Source organism: Cyprinodon tularosa, unplaced genomic scaffold, assembly GCF_016077235.1.
Source record: "Cyprinodon tularosa strain WSP-4 unplaced genomic scaffold, ASM1607723v1 ctg1017, whole genome shotgun sequence".
NCBI classification, from domain to species: domain Eukaryota; kingdom Metazoa; phylum Chordata; class Actinopteri; order Cyprinodontiformes; family Cyprinodontidae; genus Cyprinodon; species Cyprinodon tularosa.
The window spans coordinates 1-22111 of NW_024037802.1; the positions used below are offsets into that span (position 1 = coordinate 1).

The 22111-nt window shown below is 37.3% G+C and overlaps 3 protein-coding genes across 3 annotated transcripts; all 3 read right to left on the bottom strand.

Annotated features, from left to right (window-relative positions):
* Positions 1 to 1347: 1347 nt before the first annotated feature.
* On the bottom strand, positions 1348 to 3707 carry LOC119779157 (saxitoxin and tetrodotoxin-binding protein 2-like). Its single transcript, XM_038278711.1, has 6 exons — positions 3487 to 3707; positions 2929 to 3074; positions 2285 to 2349; positions 1893 to 2057; positions 1702 to 1806; positions 1348 to 1597 (listed from the first exon to the last, which is right to left on the bottom strand). Exons 1-6 carry the CDS (start codon positions 3601 to 3603, stop codon positions 1551 to 1553), a joined length of 645 nt encoding a protein of 214 aa, XP_038134639.1. The 5' UTR covers positions 3604 to 3707; the 3' UTR covers positions 1348 to 1550.
* Positions 3708 to 6774: 3067 nt separating this feature from the next.
* LOC119779163 (saxitoxin and tetrodotoxin-binding protein 2-like) lies at positions 6775 to 9134 on the bottom strand. The gene is made up of 6 exons (XM_038278722.1): positions 8914 to 9134; positions 8356 to 8501; positions 7712 to 7776; positions 7320 to 7484; positions 7129 to 7233; positions 6775 to 7024 (listed from the first exon to the last, which is right to left on the bottom strand). The coding sequence occupies exons 1-6, from the start codon at positions 9028 to 9030 to the stop codon at positions 6978 to 6980; spliced, it is 645 nt and encodes a 214-aa protein (XP_038134650.1). The 5' UTR covers positions 9031 to 9134; the 3' UTR covers positions 6775 to 6977.
* Positions 9135 to 16447: 7313 nt separating this feature from the next.
* On the bottom strand, positions 16448 to 21712 carry LOC119779127. Its single transcript, XM_038278664.1, has 6 exons — positions 21503 to 21712; positions 20553 to 20698; positions 17283 to 17347; positions 16862 to 17026; positions 16672 to 16776; positions 16448 to 16574 (listed from the first exon to the last, which is right to left on the bottom strand). Exons 1-6 carry the CDS (start codon positions 21617 to 21619, stop codon positions 16528 to 16530), a joined length of 645 nt encoding a protein of 214 aa, XP_038134592.1. The 5' UTR covers positions 21620 to 21712; the 3' UTR covers positions 16448 to 16527.
* Positions 21713 to 22111: the final 399 nt, after the last annotated feature.

The window sequence follows — 22111 nt, forward strand, 5'->3', positions numbered from 1 at the left end:
AAGTTAATGTTTTATAAGTTTAAAGTTGTTTTCCCAAATACTGTTATAAGAGCAATTCAAGGCCAAAAAGGAAAAGGAAAAAAACAGAGCAATGAATGGAGCCATTCAAGGCCAGAGAGGAGAAAAGCAGAGCAGTGAGTATGTGTAACTATTGCACCTGGCCCCAATAGGAGTGAAGTCTGCAGGACAACGCAGGGTTGAGGCCCCTTAGTGATAAGAAAGCACACTCAATAAAAATGAAATATTTGACATCTCAAGGTTGTCCAGCTCAGCAAAATTTGGCCATACAAAAAGAGTTGTTATTTTCAAGGCACACAGAGCGGTAATGGTCCCAGAAAGGGTGATGCTTTGACTAAGATACGAGGGGGGAGCAGTAGGCCAGACTGACATGGCTTGAAGCAAGGGAAAGATGTGTTCTGACATGTTTGTGACTAAACCGTCATAAGTTTCTGATTTGAATGCACCAGATGTTTTCATGGCCTGAGAGATTGCTCTCACAAGAATGAGATGTGTCTATGAATGTCACCGTGTTTTGCAGATAAATATCAATGTGACCTTTACCAAAGACTGAAATATGTTCTGAAGGGGGTTTTCCACCGATAAGAAATGTATAAAAGGGAGCTGTGTTCACCATTTGTTCAGCTTCGGCTCACCGGTGACCAGCTCAGTGTGAATGTGTTGTGTTTAGCAATAAACACACTGGACCCGGACTCAGCTGCGTCTGCCTAAATTTTTTGATCTTTGTTTGAGACTTTTTCTGCTTTTTAAGAACTTTGAATTTTTATAAAACTTAGCTTCAATTTTAAGTCGTCAAGAAGAGAATTATAGACGACACCCGACTGAGCCTGGATTCTTGGAGGCCAAAGAACCCCGTCACACTGACCAAAATCATCACTGTTACTGTTATTATATAGTAAATCAAATCATTACTGTTACATTTTATTTCATTTCCAATTGTTTATTTGAATTCTTATTCTTGATTAGTTGGAGACATACACTAGGCTATATCAGCCCCACCAAAAATATTTTTCACCAGCCGCCACTGGTTTCTTCCTGTTAAAAGGGAGTTTTCCTCCCCACTATCACTACATACATTGGTGTGAGGGATCGCTGGAGTCAACGAGTCGATGCAATCAGTTGGTTTCCTTAGATAAAAACATTTTAAAGAATCTGATTGTGTAACCTGTTTAATTTCCCCACTTGTAAAATTTAGCTTTACTTGCAGCAGACAATCCTGATCTCGGCATTATTAAATACTAACATTTATTGCTCTTTGTAATCTTGTCTTTTAATTGCACACAGAAAAAAAAAGGATTATGTATCTGGAAACAAACCAAAAGCTTCCTTAAAGTCTTTTTTAGACATTTTATTGATATGGGAATGTGACAGGTATTGTGGTATCGTGTTGGTTGTGGGTGGTGTAACACAATCACACAAAGGTTCTATATTTGATTAGTTTTACATTTTGTCCGAATTTTCTCTAAAGCTCTTTTTTATTAAAACAAATTTTCGAAATTTAGTAAATTAGCTGTAGTTGAATGGCCTCGAATCTACAGAGTAGGTGGAAGAGTGATGCCCTCATCTTCTTTGCAAAAACCTGCAGAAAGAAACCAAAGTAACATGAGTTTTTTCTTACAATTCAATCCAGGGTACTCATTGTGATTTAAGCGACTGGAGCAGAGAAACCTCAAAGCTACGTACTTTTCTCAGGATTGTAGTGAAAGGCTAGTTCTCCGGAGAATCCGAGGCAGCTCGCCTGCTTCTTAAAATGTTCTAGCTCAGAATCCGTCAGGGTCTGTCTCCTGCCTGGAAACAAAGTTAAAAATTATTAAATATAATTTTCTTGTAAAAGAGAGCAGGATATTTTAAAAGTGAGAGTGATTTCTTTAAACCTAAAATGTACAAAGCGTGAGCGTTGAGTTCGTCAGGCATGTCCATGTAGCTCATTTTCATGACTTCAAGGGCCCTTTTTAAGTTTTTAGAAGTGATGTTTATGTTTATGACCATACAGCCATCACAGCTTGGCAGCACTTGAAACTCAGATGTCATATTAAGTTCTGGGAATGAACAGCAAAAAAAGGAAAACATCAATAAGACATCAGAGATCTATGGATAAGAATTACCTTACAAATGATAAATGAGTCATCACAAAAATATAAATATATACCTGCATGATTTAAAAAAAGCAAATGATTAAATACTTGAAAGTAATTTTTTAGAACAAAAAAAAACTAACTAAAATAAATGTAGTGTTGAGAAGAGCAATTAGAGTTTTCTCGCTTACTTGAGGTTATCAAGGTGTTTCCTTCTATCTTCGCAGTTGAGGAATATTTAATGCATGTTCCATTCCTAGAAAAATATTGGTTCATAACATGTGCAAAGAAGCCTTGATAGTCTTTTACTACACACTAGAATGTTTTTCAAAAATCTTTTAATTTATGTGAAACATACTTCCTAAAGATGAACATGACAAGGTCCTGAAAAATCCAAGAATAAATCTACACAAAGCATTTGAGCATTGAGAGCTAAATATTATCCTGATTTATTTTTTCATGTGAACCTGTTTAGTCCAGCAGCACCTCTCTTAAAACTCCCTCAGTGCTGCCCATGTAGGGTTCAACGGTAACTAATTCTGTATTCATTTTTTATTGTTTCTAACAGCAATTGCTGTCATCATCAGAGCCCGTGTTTGGGTAAAAATATGATTCACCCAGACACCCCCTTATGCCGAGTCACCCTATCCTCTTCTGCCTTGACAGCAGGATTGATCTGTGGCATCACTACCAGCGTCCCTCTCCCTACATTTTGACTTGCTTTTGTGATTCTTTTATCTTATCTTTGTTATTTTTTTATAATAGACTCTGAGCTGTTTTCTAACTGTATGTTTTGCTTTCCGTTTGCATAGATTAGATTGTACAGTAAACTTACATCCTGTTCCTCTGATTCATGACAATCTCATTGTTTCCTGCTGGCGACGCTGTAAGGTTTGTCCAGGAACTGTCAGTCAGCTTCAGCAACGATTTATAAAAGTCATGATCTGCATAGCCTGCAAGGAAAACCTTCTCTCCATACAACTGCAAACAAACAGGAGGTTGGTTGGACATCAGGCGAAGGTTAATATAAAAAGCATTTGACAAACAAGGTTTTTCTTAATATCTTGTTTAAAGAGGTGACTGGATTTTAAGAATGTTGTAAATAATTTAGCCAAATTGGAGATTAGATCTATTTTCATTGAAAGAAAGACATAAAAACAGCAGGAATGGGATTCTTAAATATATTTTGTATTTAAGTTGACAAACTAGACAACCCGCTGGTATTTGCTTTTGTTTCAATGTATTTACAGTAGGAGTCACATTTCCATAAAAAAGAAAAAAAACCTGTTAAACTGCACAAGTGGCCTAATCATGAAGACGAAATGTCTCAGTATTTAGAGAAAACAAATTGAATTAAAGAAATATCAAACAATAAACATGAGAAGGTCCTTACCACTGACGGGTCGGCCAATGAGATGGGTGAGACCAGTGGCTGGCATTCTTCAGGTGTCAGAGCTGAGCTTCTCAGAAGCAGCGACGCAAAGAGTAGAGTGCTGAGCCACAGGTTCATGATGACAGTTAAGCTTCAGAGGGAATCTGTTTGAAAAAAAGAAAGAAAAAGCCCCAAACAGTAACTTTCTAAACTTTTAAACAGATCAACTGCAGCTTATCCTTAGAGATGCTTGATTTTTATACGATCTGATGGTGCAACGAGTGTTTGGACTTTTAGACTGTTACATAACTCTTAGAAATTTACTAGCTTCTACTTTATGTACTAAAGAAAAGCAAACAAACCCAAGAGACTAAAAATCTCTGCTGGCTCAAGGATCATGCCTATTGATTTTTCTTTATGACAATGATGGGTTTGTGCATCAATTATTTGTGTTTCTGTTTGACTGACTTTTGAAACCAAAGGACACACCGTCTACCTGATTGCATGTGAAGCACGGGAGGCTTTTGTGTTGGATTAAACCCACAAAAAGATTGATTTCTTGATCCCAAGTTAAACTTTACAACAACTTTTGCTTAAACTAAACATTTTTGGAGAATTTCCACTGGGATTTTTTTTGTTCTTTTTTTTTAAGAACTATAAAGTTCAGTCTAAATCTAATATTTGTAACCAATAAAATAAAAAAAGAAGCTACTGATTATAAACTTTCCATTAACTGTGAGTTCAGCTGGTGAGTGTACGGCATGATATTTTTATTAACATTTTACTTTAGTGTGAGTTGCATGTGATTCCTGAAAACAATAGTCAGAAATCATGCCTATAGTTCCATATAACCCTTGAAAGCAAAGCAACAAGTAAATAGAAAGCACAATGAAAATACATACACCTGCTGCTCTCTATGTTCTTTGAAAAACGAAAAGATGTTCTTCAGCAGATGTGACGGTGAAATTTAGCTGCCCCATAATCAGGTATAGCATATTTTGACACCCAACTCCCAAGTATTGGCTTGCTGACACTTAAAATGTTCATTCATTGTGCTGAATTTTGCTTTGCAACATGGCTAATTATCAAAAACGTATCATTCTTTCACAGTGACTCTGCATGTCACCTCTTGGCAATTTTAGGTCTGGGACCAGATTTTACCAAAAAACACTGAGGAAACAAAGCAACAGAGCAAAATTTTATTCATTTGTTACACTGACAAAGTGCACCAGTTCGAGCTGCATGTTGCACGCATCTGTTCAAGCAGATGCGAACTGTAGACCCGATCTTAATATGTAAGAAATGAAAAGTGTAACAGTTTAATTTTTTAATCACTGTTTATGTTAATTTGTCAAATACAGAAAAACAGTGGCGGTTCTAGACCAAATGTACCAGGGGGGCAGGAGAGGGCCAGAGTGATTTAATGGGGGCACAGAAAAGCATGAAATAAAAACAGGGCAAGGGATTCAAATATATTAAGATAGCTGCATGAGGTAGAATTTTTATTCAAAAAGGTTTGATTAAAATGCTATGTCTTATTAGGTCAATATACATTCAGAATTTAGGAATTTTACATAGTTTTCACTTTATTTAAGTTCAAATTGCTGTTTTCTATACAATCTGAATTAGAACTCAAGAAAAACTGATAAATGCAGCTGTAAAAATTTGAGTATTTTTTTAAATTTATTTAAAAAAAAATATTTAGCAGATAAAAAAACGACATCCTATTTCAAGAAAAAAATGAAATAGATCCAAAGGACCTATCAGTAACCATGTCTATTCCAGTGCATATTATCATTAGAATTTGAATCCTTTAGTATTATGTCTTCAGTACAGGGGCCCGTTTTGGCCCCTGTCTAAAAACGTCCATGCAAAAAAGTAACTAGTAAACTAATATTTAAAGGGACCAATGGCTTCCTGTACCAGCTATAGGAGCAGCTTATTCTAGAGCAGGGGTGTTAAACTCAAGTCCTCTAGGGCTTGTATTCTGCAACTTTTAGATATGTCCCTGATGCAACATATATGAATCAAATAGCTTAATTACCTCCTCAGTTGAAGTCTTTATCCAGAGTCCCACAAAGGATGTTTATTCAATTTTTTTTTAAGGGGTCGTACATCTAAAAGGTACAGGACCTTGAGGACTGGGTTCTGACATCCAGAGGCCAAGGCTTCTGAGGCATCTGACCATGAAATGGGGATGGACAATTTCTGAGTGGTAATTTGGTTCAAGCATTTTAGATAATTGGTTACATGGAAATCAGGCTAAACTTTTAAAACACTCTATCTAGACTCACTTTAACCTGCTATGGTAACATGTAGAGATGGAGCTTCTTTTTATATTTTTTAAACAGAGCTGCTGTATTCAGTTTCCAGCACCCCTGACATGTTTGTGACTAAACCGTCATAAGTTTCTGATTTGAATGCACCAGATGTTTTCATGGCCTGAGAGATTGCTCTCACAAGAATGAGATGTGTCTATGAATGTCACCGTGTTTTGCAGATAAATATCAATGTGACCTTTACCAAAGACTGAAATATGTTCTGAAGGGGGTTTTCCACCGATAAGAAATGTATAAAAGGGAGCTGTGTTCACCATTTGTTCAGCTTCGGCTCACCGGTGACCAGCTCAGTGTGAATGTGTTGTGTTTAGCAATAAACACACTGGACCCGGACTCAGCTGCGTCTGCCTAAATTTTTTGATCTTTGTTTGAGACTTTTTCTGCTTTTTAAGAACTTTGAATTTTTATAAAACTTAGCTTCAATTTTAAGTCGTCAAGAAGAGAATTATAGACGACACCCGACTGAGCCTGGATTCTTGGAGGCCAAAGAACCCCGTCACACTGACCAAAATCATCACTGTTACTGTTATTATATAGTAAATCAAATCATTACTGTTACATTTTATTTCATTTCCAATTGTTTATTTGAATTCTTATTCTTGATTAGTTGGAGACATACACTAGGCTATATCAGCCCCACCAAAAATATTTTTCACCAGCCGCCACTGGTTTCTTCCTGTTAAAAGGGAGTTTTCCTCCCCACTATCACTACATACATTGGTGTGAGGGATCGCTGGAGTCAACGAGTCGATGCAATCAGTTGGTTTCCTTAGATAAAAACATTTTAAAGAATCTGATTGTGTAACCTGTTTAATTTCCCCACTTGTAAAATTTAGCTTTACTTGCAGCAGACAATCCTGATCTCGGCATTATTAAATACTAACATTTATTGCTCTTTGTAATCTTGTCTTTTAATTGCACACAGAAAAAAAAAGGATTATGTATCTGGAAACAAACCAAAAGCTTCCTTAAAGTCTTTTTTAGACATTTTATTGATATGGGAATGTGACAGGTATTGTGGTATCGTGTTGGTTGTGGGTGGTGTAACACAATCACACAAAGGTTCTATATTTGATTAGTTTTACATTTTGTCCGAATTTTCTCTAAAGCTCTTTTTTATTAAAACAAATTTTCGAAATTTAGTAAATTAGCTGTAGTTGAATGGCCTCGAATCTACAGAGTAGGTGGAAGAGTGATGCCCTCATCTTCTTTGCAAAAACCTGCAGAAAGAAACCAAAGTAACATGAGTTTTTTCTTACAATTCAATCCAGGGTACTCATTGTGATTTAAGCGACTGGAGCAGAGAAACCTCAAAGCTACGTACTTTTCTCAGGATTGTAGTGAAAGGCTAGTTCTCCGGAGAATCCGAGGCAGCTCGCCTGCTTCTTAAAATGTTCTAGCTCAGAATCCGTCAGGGTCTGTCTCCTGCCTGGAAACAAAGTTAAAAATTATTAAATATAATTTTCTTGTAAAAGAGAGCAGGATATTTTAAAAGTGAGAGTGATTTCTTTAAACCTAAAATGTACAAAGCGTGAGCGTTGAGTTCGTCAGGCATGTCCATGTAGCTCATTTTCATGACTTCAAGGGCCCTTTTTAAGTTTTTAGAAGTGATGTTTATGTTTATGACCATACAGCCATCACAGCTTGGCAGCACTTGAAACTCAGATGTCATATTAAGTTCTGGGAATGAACAGCAAAAAAAGGAAAACATCAATAAGACATCAGAGATCTATGGATAAGAATTACCTTACAAATGATAAATGAGTCATCACAAAAATATAAATATATACCTGCATGATTTAAAAAAAGCAAATGATTAAATACTTGAAAGTAATTTTTTAGAACAAAAAAAAACTAACTAAAATAAATGTAGTGTTGAGAAGAGCAATTAGAGTTTTCTCGCTTACTTGAGGTTATCAAGGTGTTTCCTTCTATCTTCGCAGTTGAGGAATATTTAATGCATGTTCCATTCCTAGAAAAATATTGGTTCATAACATGTGCAAAGAAGCCTTGATAGTCTTTTACTACACACTAGAATGTTTTTCAAAAATCTTTTAATTTATGTGAAACATACTTCCTAAAGATGAACATGACAAGGTCCTGAAAAATCCAAGAATAAATCTACACAAAGCATTTGAGCATTGAGAGCTAAATATTATCCTGATTTATTTTTTCATGTGAACCTGTTTAGTCCAGCAGCACCTCTCTTAAAACTCCCTCAGTGCTGCCCATGTAGGGTTCAACGGTAACTAATTCTGTATTCATTTTTTATTGTTTCTAACAGCAATTGCTGTCATCATCAGAGCCCGTGTTTGGGTAAAAATATGATTCACCCAGACACCCCCTTATGCCGAGTCACCCTATCCTCTTCTGCCTTGACAGCAGGATTGATCTGTGGCATCACTACCAGCGTCCCTCTCCCTACATTTTGACTTGCTTTTGTGATTCTTTTATCTTATCTTTGTTATTTTTTTATAATAGACTCTGAGCTGTTTTCTAACTGTATGTTTTGCTTTCCGTTTGCATAGATTAGATTGTACAGTAAACTTACATCCTGTTCCTCTGATTCATGACAATCTCATTGTTTCCTGCTGGCGACGCTGTAAGGTTTGTCCAGGAACTGTCAGTCAGCTTCAGCAACGATTTATAAAAGTCATGATCTGCATAGCCTGCAAGGAAAACCTTCTCTCCATACAACTGCAAACAAACAGGAGGTTGGTTGGACATCAGGCGAAGGTTAATATAAAAAGCATTTGACAAACAAGGTTTTTCTTAATATCTTGTTTAAAGAGGTGACTGGATTTTAAGAATGTTGTAAATAATTTAGCCAAATTGGAGATTAGATCTATTTTCATTGAAAGAAAGACATAAAAACAGCAGGAATGGGATTCTTAAATATATTTTGTATTTAAGTTGACAAACTAGACAACCCGCTGGTATTTGCTTTTGTTTCAATGTATTTACAGTAGGAGTCACATTTCCATAAAAAAGAAAAAAAACCTGTTAAACTGCACAAGTGGCCTAATCATGAAGACGAAATGTCTCAGTATTTAGAGAAAACAAATTGAATTAAAGAAATATCAAACAATAAACATGAGAAGGTCCTTACCACTGACGGGTCGGCCAATGAGATGGGTGAGACCAGTGGCTGGCATTCTTCAGGTGTCAGAGCTGAGCTTCTCAGAAGCAGCGACGCAAAGAGTAGAGTGCTGAGCCACAGGTTCATGATGACAGTTAAGCTTCAGAGGGAATCTGTTTGAAAAAAAGAAAGAAAAAGCCCCAAACAGTAACTTTCTAAACTTTTAAACAGATCAACTGCAGCTTATCCTTAGAGATGCTTGATTTTTATACGATCTGATGGTGCAACGAGTGTTTGGACTTTTAGACTGTTACATAACTCTTAGAAATTTACTAGCTTCTACTTTATGTACTAAAGAAAAGCAAACAAACCCAAGAGACTAAAAATCTCTGCTGGCTCAAGGATCATGCCTATTGATTTTTCTTTATGACAATGATGGGTTTGTGCATCAATTATTTGTGTTTCTGTTTGACTGACTTTTGAAACCAAAGGACACACCGTCTACCTGATTGCATGTGAAGCACGGGAGGCTTTTGTGTTGGATTAAACCCACAAAAAGATTGATTTCTTGATCCCAAGTTAAACTTTACAACAACTTTTGCTTAAACTAAACATTTTTGGAGAATTTCCACTGGGATTTTTTTTGTTCTTTTTTTTTAAGAACTATAAAGTTCAGTCTAAATCTAATATTTGTAACCAATAAAATAAAAAAAGAAGCTACTGATTATAAACTTTCCATTAACTGTGAGTTCAGCTGGTGAGTGTACGGCATGATATTTTTATTAACATTTTACTTTAGTGTGAGTTGCATGTGATTCCTGAAAACAATAGTCAGAAATCATGCCTATAGTTCCATATAACCCTTGAAAGCAAAGCAACAAGTAAATAGAAAGCACAATGAAAATACATACACCTGCTGCTCTCTATGTTCTTTGAAAAACGAAAAGATGTTCTTCAGCAGATGTGACGGTGAAATTTAGCTGCCCCATAATCAGGTATAGCATATTTTGACACCCAACTCCCAAGTATTGGCTTGCTGACACTTAAAATGTTCATTCATTGTGCTGAATTTTGCTTTGCAACATGGCTAATTATCAAAAACGTATCATTCTTTCACAGTGACTCTGCATGTCACCTCTTGGCAATTTTAGGTCTGGGACCAGATTTTACCAAAAAACACTGAGGAAACAAAGCAACAGAGCAAAATTTTATTCATTTGTTACACTGACAAAGTGCACCAGTTCGAGCTGCATGTTGCACGCATCTGTTCAAGCAGATGCGAACTGTAGACCCGATCTTAATATGTAAGAAATGAAAAGTGTAACAGTTTAATTTTTTAATCACTGTTTATGTTAATTTGTCAAATACAGAAAAACAGTGGCGGTTCTAGACCAAATGTACCAGGGGGGCAGGAGAGGGCCAGAGTGATTTAATGGGGGCACAGAAAAGCATGAAATAAAAACAGGGCAAGGGATTCAAATATATTAAGATAGCTGCATGAGGTAGAATTTTTATTCAAAAAGGTTTGATTAAAATGCTATGTCTTATTAGGTCAATATACATTCAGAATTTAGGAATTTTACATAGTTTTCACTTTATTTAAGTTCAAATTGCTGTTTTCTATACAATCTGAATTAGAACTCAAGAAAAACTGATAAATGCAGCTGTAAAAATTTGAGTATTTTTTTAAATTTATTTAAAAAAAAATATTTAGCAGATAAAAAAACGACATCCTATTTCAAGAAAAAAATGAAATAGATCCAAAGGACCTATCAGTAACCATGTCTATTCCAGTGCATATTATCATTAGAATTTGAATCCTTTAGTATTATGTCTTCAGTACAGGGGCCCGTTTTGGCCCCTGTCTAAAAACGTCCATGCAAAAAAGTAACTAGTAAACTAATATTTAAAGGGACCAATGGCTTCCTGTACCAGCTATAGGAGCAGCTTATTCTAGAGCAGGGGTGTTAAACTCAAGTCCTCTAGGGCTTGTATTCTGCAACTTTTAGATATGTCCCTGATGCAACATATATGAATCAAATAGCTTAATTACCTCCTCAGTTGAAGTCTTTATCCAGAGTCCCACAAAGGATGTTTATTCAATTTTTTTTTAAGGGGTCGTACATCTAAAAGGTACAGGACCTTGAGGACTGGGTTCTGACATCCAGAGGCCAAGGATTCTGAGGCATCTGACCATGAAATGGGGATGGACAATTTCTGAGTGGTAATTTGGTTCAAGCATTTTAGATAATTGGTTACATGGAAATCAGGCTAAACTTTTAAAACACTCTATCTAGACTCACTTTAACCTGCTATGGTAACATGTAGAGATGGAGCTTCTTTTTATATTTTTTAAACAGAGCTGCTGTATTCAGTTTCTCTAGGGTAGGGGTCACCAACTTGGTGCCCACGGGCAAAAGGGGGCCCTCAGTGAACACATGGGGTGCCTTTCAACTCACCAGTGGGCTGAGTTGGAGATTTGATTTTATTCTGTTGCTCCTTTTTTTTACCATTTATATTTATAAAAACTCTAAATCTTGTCACATACTAAACATCACACTGATAAAACCAAATTAAAATTCTGCATAATTGTCTTTTCTCCCACACTATTTACATTTGATCACATTTGCACTTTATGGAATGTAAATGTTCTGAAAGCTGTACAAAAAATGAATTTTTTTTTTGTATACACTCTGTGTATACAAAAATACAATAAAAGTTGTCTAAGTCTAAGTCCAACAGCAGGGGTCACCAAACTTTCTAAGGTCAAGGGCTAATTCATGGGTACTGAGTCATAGAAGGGCTACCAATGTTGACCTATGAACTGGAGGATTCAGCATTCACCTTAATTTCATAAATAATAAGCAGATTTTAATTGTTTCTTTTAACTCATGAAATGATAAATTACTTTACAAATTATTAAAAAAAAAGGACAACAGAAAAAAATAAAATTTAGATCTTATCCCACTGGTAAGTTGTGCTGTTTTTAGAAGATGCTAAGGGCATCCCATGAGGCCCCTTAGTGCATTTGAAGGGATTTCAAAATGAAATTATCTAAAAGAATTTTTTAAAATAAAAGACACAATAAAATATGTTTAGTATGTATGAAGTTGAGGTGAATGCTGTCTCCTCCAGTTCATTGGTCAGTATTGGTAGCACATCCTATGACTCAGTACCCATGAGGTATCTTTAAGCCTTAAAAAGGCTGGTGACCCCTTCTCTAGGTTATGTTACAGTTGCGGTAGGCCAACACAAAAACATTTCAAAACAGTAGCCCAGTTTGAGCTGAAGAGGGTGCCAAGAAGACAGTTTAGACACGGTTTCTGCAGATTGGATGTAAATACATTAATCAACTAGTGAAAGATCGGTTTGGGACAGAGAGACAACTTTATTTATACAGCACATTTCATGCACAAGGCAACTTAATGCGCTTCAGAGCAACATCAACAATAACACAAAAAAACAAATTCAATCAATACTAATATATATAAAAAATACATACTATATATTAAAACCAATTAAAATGCAATCAATCACCACAGGCACTAAATAGGCATGTTTTCAACCTGGACTTAAACATAGTCAGGACTGAGCCTTTTTTTACATCCTCACTGAACTGCGCCAGACCTTAGCTGCATGAAATTGAAACACAGCCTCACCATGCTCCCTAGGGATCTCAAGGCTCAAGGTGGTTAATATGGCTCTATGTCAGAGATGTACTTTGGTGCTAAACCACAAGAAGACTTGTACACGAGTCAAACTGTTTTAGAATCTATTCTCTGAGCCACAGGAAGTTAGTGCAGAGACCGGAGAACTGGACTAATATGGTCGCATTTCCTGGTTCTGGTGGGGATTCGAGCAGCAGCCTTTTGGATAAACTGCCGTTGTCCAACAGGTCATTTAGAAAGGTCAGTGAACAGGAGAAATATAAAGGACCAGACTTACAAAGAAGGGGATTGGATCCCTTGTGTAAATAGTTGCAGCTCTAGTTGTCTGCTGGAGTTTGTGCAACAGCTGGGATTCTCCAAGGCCTTTGAAAGTTTCCAGGGGTAAATCAACAATAAGGATGACCGAGAGATTAACATTGGGAGTAAATCTTCTGCAGTTAGAAGTAAACTGATTTTATTAGAGGTAAAACTGTCAGAGCAGGTTCTAAAACGTTTGTGTTTAGATTCCCTCTGAACAGTACACTGCTGTACACCCATTACTCTTTCACAATGCAACATACATTTAGCCAAAAAAAGAAAATCGGTACTATTATTATTTGGTAGGATTATCAAACATTCATGTCATTCAGGGCAAAGAAATTATTTTTATCTCTGTAGATGAACATTCATTACCCATCTATGTAAATCGTTAACATGCAATGTATCTATATATCTATCCATCTAAATTAGCTCTAGTTGGCTGGCATCCCATCTACTGAAATGATGGAATACTGATGCTCCCGTCTTCTTTTCAAAAACCTGCAGAAAGAAAAAGGATAACAAGAGTTGTGTCATGATTAATTGTTTAAGGAATCTGACCGATATGCAGAGAAAACCACTCAGAGAACACTGGGAAAAGTTTAACAGGTTTATTTGATGTAACGTATACAGAAGTAGGATCTGGAACTCAGTGGACTGGTGAACCGGAACTGAAAAGTCTGATGGGGAGATCACAGAGTTCAGTTCAGGGACCGTAGGAAATTTGACTGCGGCTTGGATAATGCTGGAGAGGGACTCACGTTTGAGGCGGCTCTTGTCAATCCTTGAATCCAGTCTGTGTGGGGGTAATACAGAGAAGGGGGCAACTCATTGGAGGGCGGACAGGTAGACATTCGTTGGACCCAGAGGAGTAATGGAGCGAATTGTCACTTGGATTCCGATGGGAACTTGAACGGATCATGTGGAGGTTTGCCCCTGCTCAGTGTATTCTCAGTGATTCCGTCCAGGGGGAGAAGGTCCAGGCAAAAAGTTTTCACGGGAAGGCTTCCTTTCGAAGAGCAAAGACAAAAACACATTAAACTCAGAGAAACAAAGCTAGATTAGACTCTGCTAATCTCACCTTGGCTAGAGTACCCAAAACTGGCAAACACTCTAGCGTTGAGGTAGTGACAGCTCACTGCTAAAATACTCCTCAAGTAATGAACCAACGAGCCGCAGGTATGCAGGGAGGCACAACGAGGACAGGGCACCACCTGGTGGTGGAGAAAGAAAAACACAAAAACAACCCACACAAGCTGGACTCCTAACAAGTTGTGTTTTAAAATCCAAGCCAGGGGGGTCATTTTGATTTAACTGTTTGGAGCAGAGAAACCTCAAAGCTGCATATTTTCTTTCAGGCTTGAACTCTACAGTAGGTCTCCAGAGAAGCCGAGGCAGCTCGCCTGTTTCTTGAAATGCTGCAGCTCAGACCCCGTCAGGGTCTGTCCTCTGCCTGGATGCCAAGTAAAGAAAACCCAGCTGGCATTTGACTGACCTTAAAGGTTGTTTTAGGTCTCAACTTGTTGAAAAAATGTCAGTTTAAGAATAACATTGATTCAACATCAAAACGTTGAACACAAAGCAGTTGAAATTGTGTTAACTCATCGTTGATTCTGGTTGAATATCAACAATTTTTGATATGATACATAAAGATGTATGTCTAATAAACATTATTTTTACTATTATTATTTTTACTTTTTAGTATTGATTTAATGTTGGTAAAATCACCCATGTTGAGAAACATGACATGGATATGATGTTGCTATTTCAACGGTGACTACATTTGCAAAATCTAACCAAAATTCAGCTGTTAGCCATCACAACCAACTGCCAAGGAAAAAAGCAGTCCAAAGGGAGCTGGTTGTGGTAATTTTGTGGATGTGTAATTTTAGTAAAAATAGACTGTTTGACACCTGAGGAAGGCATTCAAAATGATGGATTTCTCTTCAACGTTTAATATGTTAGTGAAAATCTTGGACACATTTCTGGTGTCTATAATAAGAAATGTGTCCAAATTCTGCTTTTGTTTTACAAATTTGAACAAGGTCGTCCTCTTCAATTTCAAACCTTCATGTCCAAATGACTGCCTTTTTTTAAAACGGATTTAAAGGTAGTAAGAAAAAACTAAACATTTTTTGAAGAGAAATCTAATAGTTTGGATGAATATTAGTAAATATCCATGTCTATAATATACGTATAAATATATAAACACGCCTCTTTTTCTTATCTACAGTGAGGAAAATAAGTATTTACTAACTTGCAAGTTCCCCCACTTAGAAAAAGTGTTGCACTGATACTGATACCGATATCGGACGGGGCCCCTATACTGCACTAAAATGGTTGTATTGGTATCGGCGAGTACCAACAAATAAGGCACCAATACCATTTGAGAGCCAAAAGTTTATTCAACTGATGTCACCCAAAAAAAAATACAGAAATCACAATGTATGAGTTTTTTTAACCATTTATTTGTATGATATAGCTGCAAATAAGTATTTGAACACCTAAGAAAATCATTGTTAATATTTGGCCCACTCCTCCACATAGATCTTGTCTAGATTAGTCAGGTTTCTGTGTACACCCCAAAGCATGATGCTACCACCCCTTTGCTGCACAGTAGAGATCGTGTTCTTGGGATGGTACATCATTCTTCTTTCTCCAAACACTGTTAGTGGAATTATGACCAAAAAGTTATAGTATTTTGGTCTCATCTGACCACATGACTTTCTCCCATGACTCCTCTGGATCATCCGAATGGCCATTGGCAAACTTAAGATGAGTCTTCACACATGCTGGTTTAAGCAGGGGAACCTTCTGTGCCATGCATGATTTCAAACCATGATGTCAGTGTATTAGCAACAGTTACCATGGAAAAGGTTGTCTATGCTCTTTTCAGGTTATTGACCAGCTCCTCCAGTGTAGTCCTGGGCTGATTTCTCTTTCTTAGGATCATTGAGACCCCATGAAGTGACATCTAGCATGGAGCCCCAGTCCGAGGGAGATTGACAGTCATGTTTAGCTTCCTCCATTTTCTAACGATTGCTTCAAAAGTGGACCTTTTTTAGGCAAGCTCCTTGGCAATTTCCCCGGAGCCATTTCCTACTGATTGTATGGGATGGACTGGTTTCTGTATGCTGCTAATTCCCCTCAAACAGGTGCATTAGGATAATAAATGGAGTGTAGGTTGACATTTTGAAGGCAGACTAACAGGACTTTGAGGGTTAGAATTCTAACTGATAGGTGTCCAAATACTTATTTGCAGCTGTATTATACAAATAAACAGTTAAGAGAAAACCATATATTGTGATTTCTGACTATTTCAGATCCCGCCATAATTTTTAATTGGGAGAACTTGCAAAATAGTAGGATGTTCAAATACATATTTTCCTCACTGTATGGGAAAAAATCTCACCCCTTTACACAAGCTTTTTGTTTTAGAGTCTGTTTCTTGGAGTTTTGGAGTTTCTTTTTAGTCTAATTTACCCTGTATAATTAGCCGTAAAAAAAAAAAAAATATATAGTGTTTTTATTGACTTAAAATTGACGGAATTTGGCGGGGATGAGGGGAGAGGTTGCAACACAAAGACTCAGTTTTATTATTTTCTCTCATAAAGGAAAGGTTTTATTGAGACAACTTTTAGTCAAACTGTAAATTAGGCATAGGTGGACAGCATCCCATCTACTGAGGTGATGGCATCTCGATGCACTCCTCTTCTTTGCAAAAACCTGCAGAAAGACACCGGAGTAAAATTAGTTTTGTTCTATAGTCTATGCTGAGGAGTTCATTGTGATTTAGCAGTTGGAGCAGATAAAAGCCACATACTTATGTCAGGATTGTAGAGATAGTCTAGTTCTCCAGAGAAGCCAAGGCAGCTTGCCTGCTTCTTAAAATGCTCCATTTCAGACTCTGTCACAGACTGTCCTTTGCCTGAATGCAAAATACAGAAAATGGCCAAAATTGTGCTGTTGAAGCAAACCAAAAGAGTTTGAGTTTGAGATCAATTTCTTCAAACCTTGAAGTAACAGAGCACGAGCAGTGTTTGCAACAGGCATGTCTGCGTCACTGGGTTGTATCATCTTAAGGAGGAATCCGAAGTCTGGCATAGTTGTTTTCATGAGGAAGACGATACAGCTGTCACAGCTTGGGAGCAGGTACACCTCAGAGGTCCCGTGTTGATCTGGATATTTACAGAGAGAAAAAAAAGGAAAAATATAAATTATATAACTGACTGGAAACTTTCAAAATTACTCAAAAAAATCTACACATATGACCATATAAATAAAAAGAATCGGAAGAAGATTTTTTTAGAATAGAAAAGAGCTTTTCAAAGAGTGTAAATAAGAACATTTTAACTTTTCAGTGGGAAGAAAAACAAAGCTGTCCAGCAAAAATAAGTTTGGTCCTTTAAGATTTTATCCGATAAGGACACCTACTTCCGGATGTCATGGCGTTTCCCTCTATCTTCGCTTTTGTGGTGGCTTTGACGCAGGTTCCATTCCTGGGTTAATTATAAAAATAAAAAGGTGAATTTATGACAATTTAGAGCAGATTATAGTAATGTATACAACTAAGTGGAATGCATTTTAAAAAGCTTTTGAGTTTATCTGATGGCATCTTTAAAGATCCATATGACCAGAGTTAGATCCTGAAATTCAAATTTGCTTAATAAAAATAAACCTAAACAAAATACATAGATGAAGAGCAAGTGTCTGATTAATTCTAAGGTAACGTCAAAGTGTAATTTACCCTCAAATCAACTTTTTTGCAGTTAAGCTGTTTAACCTGGAGCATTTGGGTGACATTCTATTGTCTCTCTTCATTTTTTAAATTTAATATGAACTTGGTTATGGTCAAGTCCTTGTCCACATTGCCGGCAGTAAGTCATGCTCGATTCCAGGGAGACCTGGACTCAGCTAATGTTGCCCTTTGTAAACGATTCTTTTCATAACTTTAATGGACAGAATTTCTAGGATCAGCCAAGGTGTTGAGGGGATGCGTATTCACGGATGACGTGGTTCTATTAGCTTCATCAGGGCGTGATCTACAGCTCTCAGGGAGAGGAAGCAGGTGGGAATTTAGGAAATTTGGGGCCCTAGGCAAAGACAGGCATGGGGCCCTTTGAAATGGGAAGACAACACATAAAACAGACCCATTTTACAGATACAGACTTTTTTTATAGTATAGACATACATTATTTGTTCAGTTTTTTTCCCTCTTTTCTTGTCCCTTTTCTTGTTTTTTTCCTCTGTACATCTTTTTCGTTTCATATTGGCAGTTTGCTTAGCTGACTTTTCATGCTGTCTCACAAGGAATGAAAGATTTTTTCCAATCTCTAAGATCATTCTAACTTAGCTGATGGCTCCTTCCTGTATTTCGAAAAAGGCGAAAGCTAAAGTAAATTACCCAGTCCTTCTTTTCACTGTAGATAGGCCATGATCTGCTTATCTGTTCTCTATTTTTGATTTAAATGAAATCATAGCTGCATGAATCATGACAGCAGACAAGAGAGAGGAGAGCAGGAGGCAGGGTTATGAATCTACTTGCTCTGGAGTGCAGAGTTCTGTCCTTTGATATGTTGTCACCAAAATCTCCATTAAGAGAAAAAAAGCCACTAGATTAGGCTCTAAGTGTTTTTTTTTAATATTAAATAGAGGTCTGAAAAATCGCTAAGTATAGTGACAAAAGCTCATATTTGTTTGTTTTCAAATGATTTGCTGCTGTTTGTTTGGACCTTTCTGCACATGCACAGCAAATGGACTGATCCAATGTGGTGGACACTGAAGGGGGGCGCCTGAGACACACATAATATTATAAGCATTCTGATGGAATTTTAACGAAAACATAATTAATGTGGACAAGTAAGTAATAGCTGTATTAATCCTACATGTAAAAGTAGTTTTATGGGGCCCCCAGGAACAGGGCTCTATGCAAGTGCCTAGTTTTGCCTACTGGTAAATCCGCCCCTGGGGGGAAGATGCAGCAGGAGATCGACAGGCGGACTGGTGTTGCGTCTGCTGTTAAGCGCGTTGTGGTAAAGAGAGAGCTGAGCCAAAAGGCAAAGCTGTAAATTTTACTGGTTGATCTACGTTTTGTACCATCATCTATAGTCATGAGGTTTGGGACATGCGTGAAAGAACAAGATCTCGGATACAAACTGTCGAAATGAGTTTCCTCCATAGTGTCTCTGAGATCTCCCTTAGAGATCGGGTGAGGAGTATACACTCTGTGTATACAAAATGATGATAAAGTTTGTCTCAGTCTAAGGAGCTCAGTTATTTCGGTGAGGACTTAGAGTAGAGCCCCTTCTCCTCCACATCGGGAGGAGCCAGCTGAAGTGGCTCGAGCATCTGGTTAGGATGCCTCCGGGACATCTCCCTGGTGAGGCATGTTCCAGGCACATCCCACCAGGGGGAGACTCAGAGGTGGACCAACAACACGCTGAAGGGACTATGTTTCTCAGGTGGCCTGGGAACCCCTTTGGATTCCCCCATAGGAGCTGGCCCAAGTGGCTGGGGAGAGGGAGATCTGGGCCTCCCTACTGAAGCTGCTTCCCGCGCAACCCAACCTCGGATAAGCGTAGGAGGATGGATGGATGGATGAACTTGTTCAGTTATGCAATATTTGTCTAACAACCTTTTTAGTGCTACGCTCTTATGCTGTGCTCACATCAAATGCCTTTTAAGCATCAAAAAGGTGTCCAACGCCTCAGCTTGGATGCATATGCATTTTGAAGTCAAACAGAAATATCCCAGATCAAACACACCTACATTAAATGGTGCTTTTTTGGAAAAAATAACACATCTAAAAGGGGCAGGATAACAGCCCAAGAGGACTGGAGTGTGGTGCTCTGAATGGTCTATGATCCGGGCGTTCAGCTACTCTATTTCTTGCAATCTAAAAAGTGGTTTGGCTTTATTTGGTTTGATGAGTGAGAAAAAATAGTTTTATAATATTTTTTAACAGGAGGGTATACCTCAACATCATCTATGCAGTCGGTTCATCTGGATTATAATCTGGTTTAAATATTCTATTCTTGTTTGTAGATGGGGGGAACAGTGCTTGCCAGGCTGTAATGAATTTTCTGCTGGCTTTGGCAGTGGCTGAAAGCAAATATAAATCTTTTTTAGGTTTTTGGTTAAAAAGGTTTCAACATTTTCAGATAAAGTAGGTATTTAAAAAACGTTTCGCCACAGTGTAAGAAGACACATTTTTAGTAGAATGATTATATTAATAGAATAATAATGTGTGTCCTAACGTTAGACTATACCTTTGAATAAACTTATAAAGACAATATCTACCTTTTTTGTTTGTTGAAATAATTGAAAGTAACATAGTGATCTCCCAGTCAGCTCCTGGATTAATTTATCTGACTGGTTGTTTAGATTTTACATATCTAGCATTGGCCCCTCCAGTGGCACCTGCTGGCATTAAGCAAATGTACCATGAGACATCTTGAAGCCCCTTGAGGCATGTCCACCATTGACCTTGCATGTAAACCTTGATGCTCAACCATGTACCAAATGATACATGTTAGTACATGCTCTCCTAATCACAGTACAGATACAATCAGGTAAAGATGCAGTTCACTCAGACACAACTCCACTGCATTAATGGCCACTGAACAAGACAAAGCATTTTTTTCTTACTCTGTTTTTTCTACACATCGTTGCTTTTCTTTTTATTACACTGTACACTGAACTTACGCCCTGCTTCGCAGATGCATGAGAATCTCATTATTGTCTGCTGGTGACCCTGTAATATTTGTCCAGGAGCTCTCAGCCATCTTCATCATGGCTTTGTAGAAGGCATGATCCGCATAGCCCGCAAGGAGATTCACTCTCCCGAACATCTGCACACAACAGGAAGTTGGTTTAATGTTCAGGAATTAGGCAAAGGTTCCTAATCAAAGCATTTCAAGGACAAGTTTTTTTTCTTAATGTCTTTTAAACACATTTGAAGAAAAAGTGGCATTCATTGCGTTGTAAGAACATTGCAAATAATATTCTAAAAATAGACATTAGATCTTGAGAAACAAAAGGCATTTCAAAACCATAAAAATCCAATAGATTTGTATATTTCAAAGAACAAACACAAGACAACCCCTGGTATTTTTTTTTTTTCACAGATTTGGAAATCACAGTGCCTTAGTAAGCTCTGACACCCAGCCTAAAGCCTGCAACAGTTCTAAGGTTCAGTTCTCCTTAAACAATCAGAAGAAATATTGAATGTAGACTATGTTGCAAAAAAGACAGAAGCCTTTTTTTTTTCAAAGAAAACATCAAGGCCCGGCTAAAACCCATGCTAATGAAACCAAAAATTAAAACAGCTGGGAAATAACTATGAATGGTTTTGTCATTCAGTCACAGAAATAAAGAACAATAGCAAAATATAGCAGTGACATAATAAAATTCTCAGGTTAGGTTTCTTCCAGAAGAAAAATGAAAAAGGTTTTTAAACACAAATCTAAACATTGTATGAAAAAAAAAATTGTAGAGTTTGCCATAAAAATTGAGAGATAAAGCACACAATAAAGGCACATATACCTGTGTTGCAGCGGGGACTGAATAATTAAAACCAGAAAAGAAATAAGCGTTCATTCTAATGCTTGCTAAAATAAATAAATAAATAAATAAAATAAATGAGAGGGCTTTACCACAGATGGGTCGGCCAGAGACTGGGGAGAGACCAGTGGCTGGCATTCTTCAGGTGTTTCAGCTGAGCTGCTCAGAAGCAGCAATGCAAATAGCAGACTGCTGAGCCACAGGTTCATGATGACACTTAAGCTTCAGAGGGAATCTGTTGGAATAATGGAGAGAAAAATAATTCAGAAGTAACTTACTGAATTCTATAAGAGATTAAGGGGAGACACTCGACTTTTATACAATCTGATGTGTAAGAAGTCTGTGGACTTTCAAACTGCATAAATGTTTGTTTAAGTTTTTCCTTCTGGTATTTAAAAACAAACAAAAAGCAAATAAAGACACATTGCTCATTGCTGGGAAACTCGCCTGTTTTGTACGCCCAAATGGAAAAGCAAATAACTGAGGAACTGAACTGTAAGCCCAAATTACCTTGTAGTTCCTGAATATATACATGAAAATTGGGTGAGTAAAACACCCAAGCTGCATTAAGCCCAAGCTGCATCAGTTCAAACATGACTCAAAGTTGTTTTTTTATTCTTGAACATAATACGTCTTTTTTGAACAGCAGTAATAAAGACATGCTTGCTTGTTGTGGCTGCTTTGTCATGCTACATTTTTGA